The 16478-nt window shown below is 35.1% G+C and overlaps 1 protein-coding gene across 2 annotated transcripts in view; it reads right to left on the minus strand.

Moving 5' to 3' along the window:
• Positions 1-1924: 1924 nt before the first annotated feature.
• The window catches only part of ARHGEF28 (Rho guanine nucleotide exchange factor 28), a 165131-nt gene continuing 150577 nt past the window's right edge, over positions 1925-16478 (minus strand). For both annotated transcript variants that reach the window (XM_051992267.1, XM_051992259.1), the window contains one exon: positions 1925-3059. In XM_051992267.1, the coding sequence (XP_051848227.1) occupies positions 2899-3059 (161 nt within the window). In that variant the 3' untranslated portion in view covers positions 1925-2898. The remainder of the gene's footprint in view (positions 3060-16478) is intronic.

Below are 16478 nucleotides of genomic sequence, written 5' to 3' on the forward strand. Positions count from 1 at the left end.
AAAAAACAAACCCATTGGTGGGGACTTTTGCACTCTGCTCTTGAGTGTATGTGGATTCACTTAAGAGTTCCCTGAACCTATGTTACTTTTTCAGGGGGCCCATAGTAGTGAAAAAAACCCAAATAGTATATTCACAAAATAGGACTGGAATTTTATACAATTTAGGAATTGGGATGGATTATTCCAAGTATGTGTGGTCTTTTCCTCTCATTATCTTAAAAAGATATGTTCACTAAACATTAATACAAGACAATAAACAGAAAGAATGACAGAGTCCCTATTCCATTTGAGTTTTCATTGTATAAGAAAGTTGATGATTTGTTGTGTCAGATTATGATCTATGACTATGTAATGTAATGTAATTTTAAAAATTCAATGATTAAAAGTAGTTCCAATAAAAAGTTGGAAGATAAGAAAGTATATGATAAAGGACTAATTAACAACTCTATGAATCTGAATGGATTGTCCTTGAACAGAAATGAGTTAAACATTTATCATCATCATTGGTGGAAAAAGGAGTAAGAGATTTAAATTACTGAGAATTAGACTAGACCAAGTAGTCTTAACCTGCTACCTTCATTTATACATATGTATGTGTGTACATAATAATATATTAATATAACAAATGATTTCTTAACTAAATTTCAAAATAATTAGTGTCCTTAGAAGTCATATATTTTATTTTATTCATTAAAAAGCAGTATTTTGAGAAAAATTCCATGGACTTCACAATATTGCCAAAGAACTACTACACACCAAAAGGTTAAAAAAAAAAAAAAAAAAAAAAAAAAAACCTTGGATCTAACACACACTTTCTTTCCTGTAAAAGGTTAAGAATTTTCAAGTAGCATGATAGACATGGATAGAGCATTTAAAAAAACTTTTTCTGGAGTTATTTAAGAATGTGATTACTATGGCTAATAGTTTAGGAGTTTGCATGTAAGTGGCTTTGTTGAAGAAATCCTTTCTATTTTGTAAAATATTTCCTTACTGGCTTTTCTCATGTGATTGTGACTGTGATTGAATTTGCATAGTGTGGATATATTTCTATTATATAGAGATATATACACAAATACATATTTAATTAATGCAACAAAGCTTCATTTTAAACTGTGTGCTGGGGGTTTGTAGGTGGGGGAAAGATCAGGGCCTGTATATGTTAGTTCATCAGTACAGGAATCTTCCAGTGTGGGGGTTCCCTTTGCTGATACAGATTGGCAACTCAAGCGATATATCTTGAGAAGTATCTGGACTCCTAAGAGGTTAATTGCCTCAACTAATGTCATATAGCTAGCATCTTACTGACTCCAAAGTGCTCGCCACCATACCATGAGGATTTAAACTGAATACTCATGTGTCACAGAAAATGACAAAAGATATGATTCCAAGAGAAACTTGGGAAGCCCTGTGTAAACTGCTATAAAATGAGGTAAGCAAGATTGGAGGAACAATTAAAGCTACAATAACAAAAATAAAATTCTAATCAATGTAATGACCAACCATGATAACAGAGGACCAATGATAAAGAATGCTACCCATTTCTTGATAGAGTTTATAAACAAAATATGCAGAATGAGATAGACATTTTTGGATATGGTCAATGTGGGAGTGTGTTTTGCTTGATTATGCATTTTGGTCCTTTTGTTTTTGCGGCGAGTGGGGAGGGAGGTAGAAAAGAGACAAAAAATGTTGATTGAAAAAACAATTTAAAATAAAATAAAATAATAATTTAATATTTAATAATAATAAAATAATAATTTATTTTATTCAAATGGAGAAATCAACTTATTTCTAGATCCCAATACTCCTCTCAGTAAATGTTGACATTCAAGATCGATTAAATGTCTTAGCAAGTTTTTTTTTTTTAATCTGAGGTTTCATTATGGGCTGAAACTAAATATAAGAAATTACAATACAGAACAAGTGAGGCATAAGATATTTATTGACACTGACAAAAAAGTATACAAATTTTCTGAAGAACAAGATTTGAAAATATTTCCTGGTTTATTTCTACCACACAAAGACTGATATTACATTGAAGATGGGGGGAAAGAAGAGGGACTGCTATTTTTCCTTTCTGGAAAAGAAGAAGACATGCACTGGACTTCATAGCTGTAGCACAGTTTGTTTTTTTTCCCTTTAAAACAACTGAAGGGTTTTATTTGATGAGTGGCAAGTGGATGTCCATATTTTCTAGACAACACAGGAAAGGATGGCATCCCCCAAGTCTCTAACAAGAATTCCACTTCATGAGTCATGGTTGACTGGTGAGTATCGCTGATCCTTTTGGATGATTATGTTGAAAGAAGATACTAGATTGTAGCTTGAAGATCCATTGTAACCACTTAACCACAGTCATTCTATTTCAAGGATTCACTCATCTCTGTGCTCTCAAGTGAGAACAGCACATTTAGGGCAGCTGAGAAAGGGATTCTCCTATTCTCCTCAGTCTTCTGTAGTCACAGGTTTTTGTAAAACGGTGCCTATGGCTTAAAAAAAAAGTACTTCCACCAAACATGGAACTCTTTACAACTTTTATAAATCCAAGTTTTAAGAGAAATTTGGAGATTCGAGATGATAAAAATACAATTTGAAATTCTTGTCATTATGACATTTAAATATTTCTTTTTTAAATTGGATTTCCCCATCAGACATCTGTAAGGGGCTTTGATAAGTTAAAGATTGTTTTTTAAAAAGAGGAGTGTTTTTAAAATAACTTAATTGTTATACTCATGTCAAAAACAGGTTTTGCACAGAATATTAAATACAATTCTTAAAGCAGATAGTTCTTATGGACAGCAACTACGCACAACAGGAAAGCAAAAATTACAACTTTATCTCCAAAGTGCTAATGTTTTGTTTGAAAAAACTATGACAAAAATCAATGACAACACACAATCAGAGGTAAACAATATTTTCTTCAATTCCATCACCATTGTCCCCATCATGTAAGCTTGTGGACGGCAAGTTCAACTTAGCTTCAGGACCCTGCCAGGGCTGAACACTTCCAGGATTTGAATTGTATGTTTTTGAGCACTGACTTTGATTCTCCTCCAAATCTGTAACATAAAAATAGATACATGTTCATAGAATGCCTGATATAGGAAGAAGCAGTTAGGACTAACTTAATTCTCAAAGAATCAGTTCTCAAAGAATAGTTTTGTTTATAATGTCCTGAGTACTGAAAGCTTGATGACAGAAGAATCATGTAGATAATGGCCATGTTAACTAATAAGTGAGGAAATTAAATTCTTCATAGTCACAGAAGCCATCTACAATTCCCACCTACATTCCTGAATAGTGATCAAAAAGGATCCAATTGGACAGAGCTGTGCATGCTTACCAGTGAGTTATGGTTCATTAGACTTGTCCATTGGGACAAAGGGTTACAACCTTATAAATACATTACACATAAATCTCTATATTATTTTACATTCACATGGCATCTTTTACTTGAAGATCTCAAAGCCAAGAAGAGTTCTTGGGATGTCCAATATATTTCTTTTGATTTTTTTAACTTTTAGGATTTAATAGGTATCCAGGAGGTGTAAGCTGGGTAGGATTGGAAGAAGGGGATCTTTGGATTTTTATTATTATGTGAATCATTTAAGAGTAATCAAAGTCATTTAACTGCAATAGTTAAGGCTCCCAGAATAAATCATTTCTGTTGTCAATGATGGTAAGGCTTCCTATGGTTTCATTATTGTATTTGTGCAGTTACCTGGCAACATCAGTGTATTGCTGTTTCTATCTTTCACTGATGAAACCCAATGACACTGAATTTCGATCAGGGAGAAAGGAGACATAAGGAGAAGGTAGATGCAGAAAATTATTTTCTCTGCAATCTGTTTCCCTGACACTCTGATCTTCATAAGCCTTAAAGTACAATATGAACATGAGTCATCATCATTATTATTCTTACTAACTCGATCAAATCATAACAATGAACAACTCCTTAGAAATAACACTAAATTGGTGTCTCAGTTTCTTGATTAATAAAATAGAGATAGTGTTATCTGGCAATCTCATGGGATTTTTATGAGATAATATTTGTAAGTACTTTGTAAAATAGAAGGGTTATAGTAGAAATGGGGAATTATAGAGATAATTATTCCCCTGAGTCATAGACCATACTAATATTCTCTTTATGATTTACTAATATCTTCTCTTTTCTCAAGCATTGATAAACTATCAAAATAGCAAGGTTTAGCAATTCTTTTATAATTCAGTTTAATCTCCCTTATTATTTGAAATCATTCTCCAGTTGTAAAATTTTGATGAATGTTTTTTAAAATAATGACAATGTTGATGTGATTTAGAAAATATCTCTCATGTTGGAATGATCCTCTGGTAGTGACTCTTGGCTACTACCAAGACATTAGTAAGGCCCTGGGGTAATAAACTGCATAATAGATAGAGTACTGACCTAGAAATTAGGAGAACCTGAGTTCAAATCCAGCCTTAACAATTACTAGTTGTGTGACCCTTGTCAAGTCACTTAACCCCAATTGCCTTGACAAAAAAAAAAAAAAAAGCAGCAGCAAGGCCTAATTTGGTCCAAATATAATTCTCTTTCTCCACTAGCCCCATCCCACTCACCTACAGGAGGTACAGGATGCTTCCTCTAACTTCTCTCCTTTTACCACTCCTAAATTGTGGGCAGCAACAGGCCTGGGAGTTGGTAAGGGAAAAGCAGCAGCTTTCCTATGAAGCAATAAGCTGTCACTTGGGAAGCAAATGCCAAAGGCAGACAGGATAATTGCTCCAGGAAAGCTAACAAACAGCCCATGGAGAGGTGGCTCTGCATAGGCATTAAGCCATCAATGTTTCTTTAAATGCAGAATGTGCCAACAGTAGAAAGAAAAATAACCTTGGTCACATTAGGGTGCTACAGAGGAAATAAAGACCAGACTTCAAAATGCTGAAAATCCTATAGAAAACACCTGGTCCTCTGAGTCTGGAGTTTAGTGATAGAAACTATAAATGACAGAAAGGCTGGAGAGATGCTAACAGTCTGATATGACTGAAATTTTTAAAAGTTTAACACAAAGCTGGTACAAAATTTGAGTCAATTTCTTAGTATAGCCAAACTAGGCTAATACTCCATTTACCATGTAACTAAAAGATTCTCAATTTTGAAAAAAAAAAAGGTATATAGCCTTCTAAAAAAGTCTGGCTTTTTTTCCTTCTTGTGTCACTGAGATTATGACTGGCTTAATTATTTTTAGATTTCCTAAAGCACTAGCTAGTTGTTGAATAAATGAAATAAAAATGAATACACTCTGGTTTCTTAGGCAAATAAATGTGTTTTTTTTTTATAGATGTAGAACCTGAGACATAGAAGGTATATTCTTTAACTTCAGTAGAATGCTTTAAGGATCATTTATCTGAAAGAAATCTGAAAATATTTTCTGTCTCAAAAATTGGTACAGATATTGAATCAGCAATCTCTATTTAATAGCAGCAAAAACCATGAAGCTTTCATTTCCATCTTGCAGAAAAACTACAAGCCAGCTTATATTGTTTGCTCTAAGTTCACCTTTCTGATGATTTTACAACAGACTTTCAATTTCCTCTCAATTCCTGATCGAAGAGATTTCACTTCTCATTGCCAGTATTCTTAATGAAATGACTGCCATAAATATTATATTCCTTCAGAGTCCAAAAGGGTAAACCTAAACTCTGCCTTTCAAAGCAGATTCTGATGGATAGAAACTTTGAGCATGGTTCATGAAACCCTACACTGAGAAGGAGAAATCTATAGCTGAAGGCAACAGAGAAAAGATTGCTTATAATAATGTGAGACAAAGGGTAGAGAAAGAAAGAAATTCAAGAATACTACACTGGAGGTTCTAGGTGCTTGAAAGTCTCAGGCAAGTCTTGATTTTTCAAGAAGACTGTAGCAGAGGCCAAAACACAAAATGTGAATCATCATGTATCCCTTTATTCAGTAGAAATATTAGTTTTTACTTTGGTGAGTTTTTTTTTTTATATTGGCAAATGTAATTTTTAGTAAAAATTGCATTTTTTTACATTGGTAAATGAAGAAACTGAGAAAAACCCTTAAAAGGAAAAAATAAATTAAAAGAAGAGAATCAATAATCATTTGGTCCCAACGTGACTAATGTGAGTTAAAAGTGCAGCCAAAAACAAATGAATAACGCTGTAATTTCAGACCGATCATGGTGCGTTGTTTTGATTGTATGTCACCTGGCCTGGAACTCAATTTCCTTCATTGTGGTTTCTTCTTGCTGTCTATCTGAACTGTGCAGGAAAGGTCAGACAGTTTGTCTTTGAAATTAGAAACTGTTCCATGATTCCTGATTTTATTACTCTTTTTTCATCCTTAAAATATCTCCAGAAAGCCAGTGTATATTTATCAAGGCCAGCCCCGTTTGTCCACACGTTTTACCCAAGAGAGAATAATGATCATGTAGAATTTCAGCTAAAAAAAATTAAAAACTAAAATAAAATCATATTGAGTTTTGAGACTAAAGTTTTGAAAGGGAAAATTAATCACCTAATTTCATATGTAAGCAAAACGCTGCCAGGATTGATGAGTATAAAAACATTTTTTTTTCAAGAGAAAAAAAAATTCACTAAAGTTCTCCAATACCTCATCATGGTATAAATGTTACCCTGAGTTCTCAAAGGCAATGCTAGTTCAGCTTAAGCTCTGGAAAAGCTTTTATTGTTGCATCAAAAACATAGTGTATCTATTATCTGAGGACCGGATATCACTTATAGAATGGTGACAATATAGAAGTCTTTGACCATGGGACATATGAAACAAAGAAAAATACAGAATGATACTTTCTGCTATGACACTGGTGATGTGGTTGAAAGAAGGATTCAGATAGTTTTTAGACCACCTATAAATAATAATTTGATGGCTGACATGCTAAATGTGAATTTTGTCCAGTGGTTAGGACGGAGAGTCAATCTTTTTTTTTTCTATCATAGACACCTTTTGTAGTCTGATGTAGCTATGGGTTCCTTGTTGGAATAATATTTTTAATTCATAAAATAAAATATATGGTATTACAAAAGAAACTGATTATATTTAAATATCAAAATATTTTTTTCAAAAACAGATTCACAAAAACAAACCAAAACAACAATAAAAAAACTTTCCCTTTAAAGATAAACCAAAGACACACAATATGTTTCATATGTCTTATGCTTCATTTTGTAAAATATTTTGCAGATGTACTCTTCAGTTACTCCTAAACACCTGATTCATTAAAGAATTTCCTTTCTAATTCATCAATACAAACTTAAATTGACTGAAGTAACCTAACAAAGTACCATTATGTTCTGGTACTAAGAAAGTGACCTTTCAATAAAACTATTGAAATGCAAATAAATAAATAAATAAGTTCACAGACCCCAGATTAAGGAACTCTAAAAGGATTACTTCATTAATATCATTACTGACATCCTTACTGTAAATTAAACCAGAAGGTCTAAACATATCATATAGGAGCTACATAACCAGGAAACCAACTGGTCAGGTAGGAAGAGCTGTACACACTAAAATCCTAAATAATATTAAAAGACCTGAAGAAATTGGACATAATAGTAGATGCCTATAATGCCTGCTACTGGGTGGCTGAGGTTGGTACGTTGCATGAACTTGGTAGTTTTGAACATTACATTAAGGTTAAAGACTTATCTTTAGTATGTCTTCAAAAAGTCTGGTGCCAATAGGGTGAGTCCCTGAGAGATGGGAGCTTAAAGAGGGTTAAAGCATCCTAGATCAAAAAAGGAGTAAGTCAAAGCTTCTATGCCCATCAGCAAAGGAGACAAGCTTAATGAGTGGCTGATGCATCTCCAGCCTAAGAGAAATAGCACTCTATTTCACTAACCAGGCTCAAAACAACAACAACAAAAACACCAAATAACATCTTAAGGAAAACAATGGGCTGGTGAAATATTCTATGGAAGATTTATAGGAGGGCACAAATAAAGTCATATAAGATAAGAAGGCAATCTCTGTTAGAGAAAGAACACTGACATGGATGAAATCATAAATTCATTTAAATATGGGTAAATAACTATTTCTTCATTGAAGCATCATGGTGATGTGAAGTCAATCCTTAATTACCAAAAGTCATATTAGCAAAATGAAAGGTCTGACAGGACCAATCCAACTGGGAAAGGGCAACTTGAGTATAGATACAGAAATAGACTATTTTTGTCTGTGTAGCTATATTCAATGTGTCTCATCATCCAGTTGGCTGATCATCACTAAATTCTGCTATAATAGAACTTGAAGACTATTAAGTTCATTAAGGGGCTGTGGTATAGTTTGGTTTGGAAGAGAGTCCAATGAAATTACAGATTCTTGAAGTATTAAAGAAAAAAAAACTATTAGATTATTATTATTATTTTAAATTTTCCCAAGCCAATTGGATTTAATTACTTGCCCAAGGCTACAAAGCTACTAAGTGTCAAGTGTTGAGCTTGGATTTGGACTCAGTTCTTCCTGATTTCAGAGCCAGTGCTCTATCCAGTGTTCCCCCTACCTAACCCCGAAAAGCTATTAGTACAACAGTAAGATACCAACCCCAAAGGTAGTAGAGAATTACTATTGTTGTTATTCGGTCATTTCAGTCATATTTGAACCTTTGTGATCTCTTTTGGGATTTTCTTGGCAAAGATACTGGAGTAGTTTGGCATTTCTGCTTCTTGCTCATTGTTCAGATGGAGAAACTGTCGTCAATAGAGCTAAATGATTTACTCAAGGTCACATAGCTAGTAAATGTCTGAGCTTGGAGTTGAACTCATGAAGATGAGTCTTTCTGACTCCAGGTCCTCCTAACTGTCCATATAGCAAAGTACTGTGGACATCTCAAATCTTTCATCCAAGTATCTCAAAGCACACTTATTTCTTTAATGGTTCTATTATCCATATGAAGGTAGTTGAAAGGATAAGATAAAACCTCCAAGTATATCCTCAAATAGAAGACACTCAACTTTTCAAATACTCAAATGGATCTCTGATTTTTGGATCAGATCCAAACCTATCCCATGCCTTCTCATAAACTTGCCACAAGGGAATGCACACAAGTTCACTCCTGATCCCAAATGAGTTTCAAATGAGACCAATGTCTAGTTCCCACATGCAAGTTAGCTAGTTTCTTTAGGAAGCCAAGGGCTGTACAGTTGGCACCCAATAATTCACAATTAAAAGAAAAAGGTAGAGGCACATATCATTACAAAGCAACCTGTGTGCTTTCCCATAGCCTCTTTGGCTTTCTGCATCCTTGATCTTGCTTGCTCTCTTGGCATCTCTGTCCCAGTTTCAGCATGTCTGGCAATCATTTCCAGTTTCTGCCTCAGCTTGGAATGTTTGATGTCTGTTTCTAGTATTAACCTCTCATAGGTATTCTTGCTTTTGAGGGACAATAACAGCTTACAGCAATGGCAGCCCAGTGTGCTGTCTCTGCTTCTGACTAACCCATCAGCTACCATGGAGCACCCTATGCCCAACTTACTTTGGAAGCTCCAGCTTCCTAAGGAAGTTCTAATGGGGAGAGATGACAATGTCTTTTGTCTTCTTCGTCCCATCCCTCACATCATACTGTCAGCAGCTAAGAATGCAAAATTTATTTTATATGCAGATAGAATAGTAGTGTGATGCTTAATCAAGAAGCTAACTTGGCTTGTTTTACCTATAAATGGAATTTTTCCCTAGAATGTTTTTTCTTTTACCTGAGGCTGACTAGTTCTCTTAATTCAGTCTTAGATGTTGCCAGATAGTGGCTTAATTCCAAGAGAATTCCCCATAATTTTCTACAAGAAAATTATGTTCTTCAAGCCTTCCAAACCCTAAGTTATTTACTTCCCTGGATCTTACAACCAGAACCTACTGAACTGTACTTATCTCATAATCCAATCATAACCACTGCTTCTGGAAAAAGATGGATCTGCAGACTTCTTTTCTGTTCCGTTCACCATCTTCTTGACTTCTTGACCAAAATATCTTTTTCCAAATCACCATCATCCCTTTTTTAGCCTCTTCATTTCAAGCTATTGATCAGGTTTATATTTCATGCCTTATTCTTCTGAAGTATGTTTTCTTCAAACTCATTATCACTACCTCTTTCTGTGAGTTAACTTCAGAACCGCCATAATTATACTGAACACGCAAAGGATCTATGATTTTGTCCCAGGGCTATGGTAAGGTCTGGGAGAATGGGAGAGAGGGATGATTCCCACTCCAGTGTAACTTCTGAGATTTATAATGATCTTCTGATGACAATTCAAAGCAATTCCATTTCCTGGCATGGCATCAGTTTACTCTCCAGATTTCACAGGCACACAACAATAAGGTCAGACCAATAGCTCTGTAGTCAATGTAATACTTTTCTTCTGTACTTTCCTTCAGAACTTCCCAAAACACTGAGCTAGCTCTGGAAATGCATGAATCAACCTTATAATCTATGTGTACATCTTACGAAGTATACTTCCAAGGTGAGTGAACTTAGCCACAGTATTCAAAATTTCCATTTGTTGTAATTAATCGCTCTAAGTATGGATGGCATGGCACTGGTTGGTACTGAACCTCTGTTTTCTAGTGTTAACTGTCAGATCACAATTAGTATATGAGCAGAGAACTATTTGAATTGTGTAAGGAAGAGTCTGAAGATCACCTGGCAAGATAAGATACCAGACACTTTCTTGAGTTGAATTGTCAAGCATTCAAACTCCACTTCAGAGAGCCAACTTTGGACTGGCCTCATTGTTTGAAAGCCAAACATTTGTTTACCTAAAAGCCTTGAAAATTCCTACCAAGCAAGCACTCATAGAGAAGTCCGAAGAAGCAATACAAAGACATTCTCAAGATTTCTCTCTCTCAAGAATTTTGAAATCAATTATAAGACATGGGAGTCACTGGCACAGGTCTGTCCAGCATAGCATCTCTCATCAGAGAAAGTGCTGTGCTCTATGAGCAAAGCAAAATTGCAGTAGCTCAAAAGAAATGTGAAATACAAAAATTTAGAGCCAGATCCACTCCAAACATTCATGTAGACTGTTTGTACCCAACCTGTCTTCCAAACTTGTATTGGTCTGTTCAGCCACTGTCAGACACACTGTACTTCGATCCTGACAACGTAATGTCATTTTGGTGCTTTTTGAGAACAAAGGACAACAACATGACTTCAAAGAGAAGTTTACTCATATATTTAGTGAGGGCCAGAACTGGTATTTGAACCCAAGTCTCCTAGTCTTCTATTCATTGTTCTAGGGCAGTGGTCTTCAAAGCGTAGTCCAAAGAATTGTTGGGGTCTCTGAAACCCTTTCAGAGGGTCTACAAATTAAAAATTATTTTTTATTTCTAACATAGTAAATAGCTATAAATATAACCCATGTGAACAAAAACTTCTTGAACAAATCCTTGATGGTTTCTTAACAACATAAAAATACTGAGAACAAAAGTTTGAGAACCACTGTTAGGCTGTCTTAATATCATAAAACTTTCATCTGTAAAGCCCTTTGTTATTAAGGAGATATTTTATTTCTAAGGAAAAGAGTATAATCATGATAGGGTTGAGGCTATCATAATAGTAAGCACAAAAGAAGCACTTTGACTAAAAGGATTCACATTTGAACTCACCAGAGTTTGTTCACAGTAATAATAATATTGCAAGGATGATCAATTGTGAAAGACTTAACTCTGATCAAGACAATGATCCAAGACAATTTCAAAGGACCCATAAATGAAAGGTATTATTTACCTCCAGAGAGAGAACTGATGGTCTCTGACTATTGATTGAAGCATGCTTAAAAAAAACACCTTTATTTTTAATTGTATTTTTAATTTACAACAAGACTAATATGGAAATATGTTTTGCATGACCTCACATATAATTCAAATCCAACTGCTTGCTTTCCCAAGAAAGAAGGAAAGATCAGATGGAAGGAGAGAATGTGGGACCCAAAATGTTAAAATATTTATATATATAATTAGGAAATATTTAAAGAAATCTTAAAAATTAAGCTTACCAGAATAAAGCCTATATCAAGATTTTTTTCAGTAAGAAGCAGCATAATAAATTCAGGCCTAGATAAGCTTTGGGAAAAGGATAGAAATGGGTAGTCAGCTGCTCTGTCCATTACTGTCCTGTTCCTAATTCTCAGAACTAATAAAGTTATGGAGAAGGAATCTACTACTCAAAAGATCTATGCTCCCCAGTCTCACTCTAGAAGCTTTATCTACAGTCTAGAGTCATGGGAATTTGCCCATTATGCTCTGAGGAACCATTAAAACACTCTATGTACTCTATATAGTGTGTGACTATTAAAGTAACTGATTGTTTTACCAGAAGAATTTCTACATCCAAATGTGTGCCTGGGAAACTACAATTATCCCAATTATGCTCTCTGCTCCAAATATCCTGACAAATCTTCTTTGGAAATAGTCTTCAAATGACTTTTGAATCTCTGAAGTCACATTCTTTCAACTATCTTCTATGGTGGCAAGTCTTTAGCGTTTGAGGTTGCTTCAATTCTTAAAAATGCAGTAACTATACAGATCCTAAAGGTAACTATTAAAAAGGACAACATCCATCTGTCCCTCCAAGCTTGGTATATGCTTATGCAACCAACTGTCTCACCCTCAAAAATTCAAACCCAATTGTCATCACTTTATAAGCTCATTGAATATTTACTAAAATATTTATAAAAAATTTATATTCTTAAATATCATCTGAGTATATTAGAGGAATTTGACCTTGAATTTTTTCATTGTTATGTCTATTCTACTATCCAGCAGGGGTTATCTTAGTCATCAGTTTTATTCATTTGCTCTCCGGCAACTCAATTGCTTTGTCAACCTTTAAGTGTTCTATAAATAGGACCAATTATTCTCATATTCAACTCTATGACCACAACTATTTAGCAGAGAATATGCTCTTAATGCTAACAAAAATGTTACTTAAAAATACTCAATGATTCATAGTGTCTACCTTAAGTTCTTAATCACTTAAAAGTTTATGTATCAATTTTACTTTCCAACATCCACGGAGCTTGATTGCAGCGATATCTTTTGTTGTTTTTGTTGGGTTCCTTTTTAGTCATGTCCAACTTTTTGTGACCCCAATTGGAGTTTTCTTGTCAAAGATACTGAACTGGTTTGTCATTTCCTTTTCCAGCTCATTTTACAGATGAGGAACTGAGGCAAATAGGATTAAGTGACTTGTCCCAGAACCATTAAACCATACAGCAATACCTTGTATTTACCCATTTCAAAGGGTAACTAGATAATTCAGTGGATAGAGTGCCAGGTCTACACTCAGGAAGATGGAGTCCAAATCTGGTCTCAGACAGAACTAGTTGTGTGACCTTAGGCAATTTACTTAATTAACCTCTTTTGCCTCAATTTCCTCAACTGCAAAATGAGCTGGAGAAGGAAATGGCAAACCATTCTAGTATCTCTGCCAAGAAAACCCCAAATGGGGCTACAAAGAGTAAGACTTGACTGAAAAAAATCTGAAAGTAAAAAATGACTGAACAACACATTTCAAAGTGCTTTCACGAGCATCATCTCATTTGATAAGAAGGTAGCATTGTATTATGGGAAAAGCTGTAGAGTGAAAATCAAACAGCCCCAGCTAGATCCTGAGTGTGCTGCTGACTGATTAGTTATGTAACTCAGAGTTATTTCTCTTTTTTGAAGAACTTCAATGGCTTCCATTTCCTCACCTTTAAAATGAAGAGCTTTGGCCTAGATCAATAAGGTCCCTTTCACTTCTAGAAACTTTCAAGTCTCTATGACTAATTGATGTCTTCAACAGACTTAAGGTAAGCAGATAACCTACTCCCTCTTTTAAAAGCAGATCTGTAATTCCACTGTATATAGAATTGTGGATCAGAAAACTTTAACAGTGCAGGCTATCACCTGCTTTAAAACTTTACTGTTTTAAAGAGTTTCTAGGGGATAGCAAACAACACAGCCAGAAATAGGGGCCAGTCTAAAAAGGCCCAAAGCTCTTCCTTCTTCCCTTGTATCATTCATCAAGTAGACAAAGGCAGATCTTGAACCCAGATCTTCCTGATTTAGAGAATTGCTTTGATGGTCCTGAACCATACTGTCTCTTTAGATAGCTTTATCTCAGTTTCGTGAAAGAAGAAGCTCAATAGGCTAGCCCAAGATTATATAGCTACACACTGATGGAAGTGGAATTGGAATCTAGATCTTCTGGGCATGTTGTTTGAATGTCAAATATTCATTTGCCTAAAAGGCTATTTTATGGAGAATTCGAACATGGAGAATTCGCATAAGACAAGCACCAACAAAGAAATCAGAAGAACTTACATGGATACTTTCAAAGTCTCTCTGAAGGACTTTGGAATTTATTGTAAAACATGGAGATCTGGCACAGGATCATCCAGCATGTGTGCCTATATCAAAGAAGGTGCTATGATCCAGGTAAAGCACAATTGTAGTAGCTCAAAAGAAACATGAAATGTGCAAATTCAGAGCCATCTCCACTCCTAATGTTCACGTACACTATTTGTGCCTGATCTGTAGTAGAGCCTCCTAAACTCATAATACATCTGATCAGCCACAATCAGATACACTGTACCTTGACTCTAACACAGGAGTATCATTTTGGTCCTTTATAAGAACAAAGGACACCTCTGAATACAGATATTTCCTTCCTATAGAGATATGTCAAGCAAAATTCCATGAATATTCAATTATCTATAGTAAGGAAGGACAGGCCTGACAATGCAAATTTAAATCTAGAGACAATCCCCAACTCTCCCCTCATTAACTATCTTTTTCAACTTCCTGATTGGCACTTGAGTTTTACCATTTCTGTCTGATCATTCCCTGCCCCTTCTCCCAAAGGATCTCTAACAAGTAAGGAAAGGACAGAAGGGCAGAATAAGACAGAGAAACTATGCAAATCAGCTTCTGGACAGTTGAGGTTTGCCAATAAGTGAAATCAGCATTCTCTACTATTAGCTCTCATAAACTGTTCCCTCTGGGCAGCTGGATAATTCATTATTTTCAAGGCTGGACTATACAATTTAAGAGGAATTTCTGTGTCAAGTGAATAATGAATAAAATACTCCCTAAATTGTGGCGTGCTTTAACTATTTCAAGCCACAAAGTCACCATTTACAATAGAACAATTATGCTGACGATTATAATGGTGATAGTAATAATAACATTAGCTTGCATTTATGTTCCATGCCATGATTATATAGTACTCTCATACATATTTTCTCATTTGTTTTTTATAATAGTGCTGTAAAAGAGGCAGACCAGGGATCACCCAGTGTATGCATAACAAAGCTAAGGGTCACATGGTTTTTCTCAAGGTCATATGGTTAACAAATGATGATGGTGGGCCTTGATTCCTGGGCTTTGGACTCCAGATACAGTCTTCTTTCCTTTGTTCCTCTCTCATTTACCAAATGGCATGTTAATGTCTCAAAACAATTCACTTTCTAAATATTTTGTCGACATTTAGGAAACACAATTCAGTATCTTAAACAGTATCTTAAAATGAATTTACATCTTTTTAAAAATTGGAGTTTATACTGTTTTTCAGCATTATTTGACAATAATGGCCCACCACTTATCTCTGCCCTTCTAAACAACACATTTCTGAGGTGAGCCCACCCACAGCCTATTTCAGCTCTCCAAGGACAATGTTTGGAAAAGCAAATGATAAATGAAAAAGGATGTTATTGCAGAAGTCTGTGCTTCATCTTTAACATGGCTGCGACTGTGAGGAAAGGACTTGAAGAGGCACCTAACTACTCACTAAGTGGGCTTTGAGGTAGACACAGGGTTTCTGTATCTTTCTTGTTCCTTCCATACTGATTTACAGCCTTCATCTACATGCCCTACTGTGGAGCAAAATAAGTTTTAAATCAGTATCACTTGTACAAAGCTTTGATTTAATTTTTTTTTCAATGCAGTGCCACCTGCCCTCCTTCTGTTAAAATGTCAGGACTGACTGCAAAGATCTAAATTTAGCTCAACAGCGCACCCCAGAGCCAGGCACCCAGAAGTTCAAGGCAGCCAGAAGCAAAATATTTAGTCTACTATTGAATTCAACCACCAACTATTCTCCCTGTCATCCCATTCCATCCTCCCCTCTAACACTCATCACCCAGAACATCACGTCTCTCTGACTTGGCTTTGGTCTTGTTTAATGTGATCAAGTGTTCTGGTTTACATTTTTTTTATTAATATAAATATACAAATATTTCACTGCTGTTATTGCCAAAAGCCAAATTGTAATTTTTCCCTAGGGCAGCCTGGACTTGAATTTAGATTTGTATCTTTGATGTTCAGCCCCCTTCAGAAAAATTATCTATTCTATTTGATCATTAAGATATCCCCATGCTGCTCAGACATTTCTAATGCCAGTTCTGAATGTAGACAATGACTAATAGTCACTCTGTGGGGCAATCTACAATAGTATTATTTTACTAGAAAACATTTTCTG

This window comes from Antechinus flavipes, chromosome 1, assembly GCF_016432865.1.
Source record: "Antechinus flavipes isolate AdamAnt ecotype Samford, QLD, Australia chromosome 1, AdamAnt_v2, whole genome shotgun sequence".
Classification (NCBI taxonomy): Eukaryota; Metazoa; Chordata; class Mammalia; order Dasyuromorphia; family Dasyuridae; genus Antechinus; species Antechinus flavipes.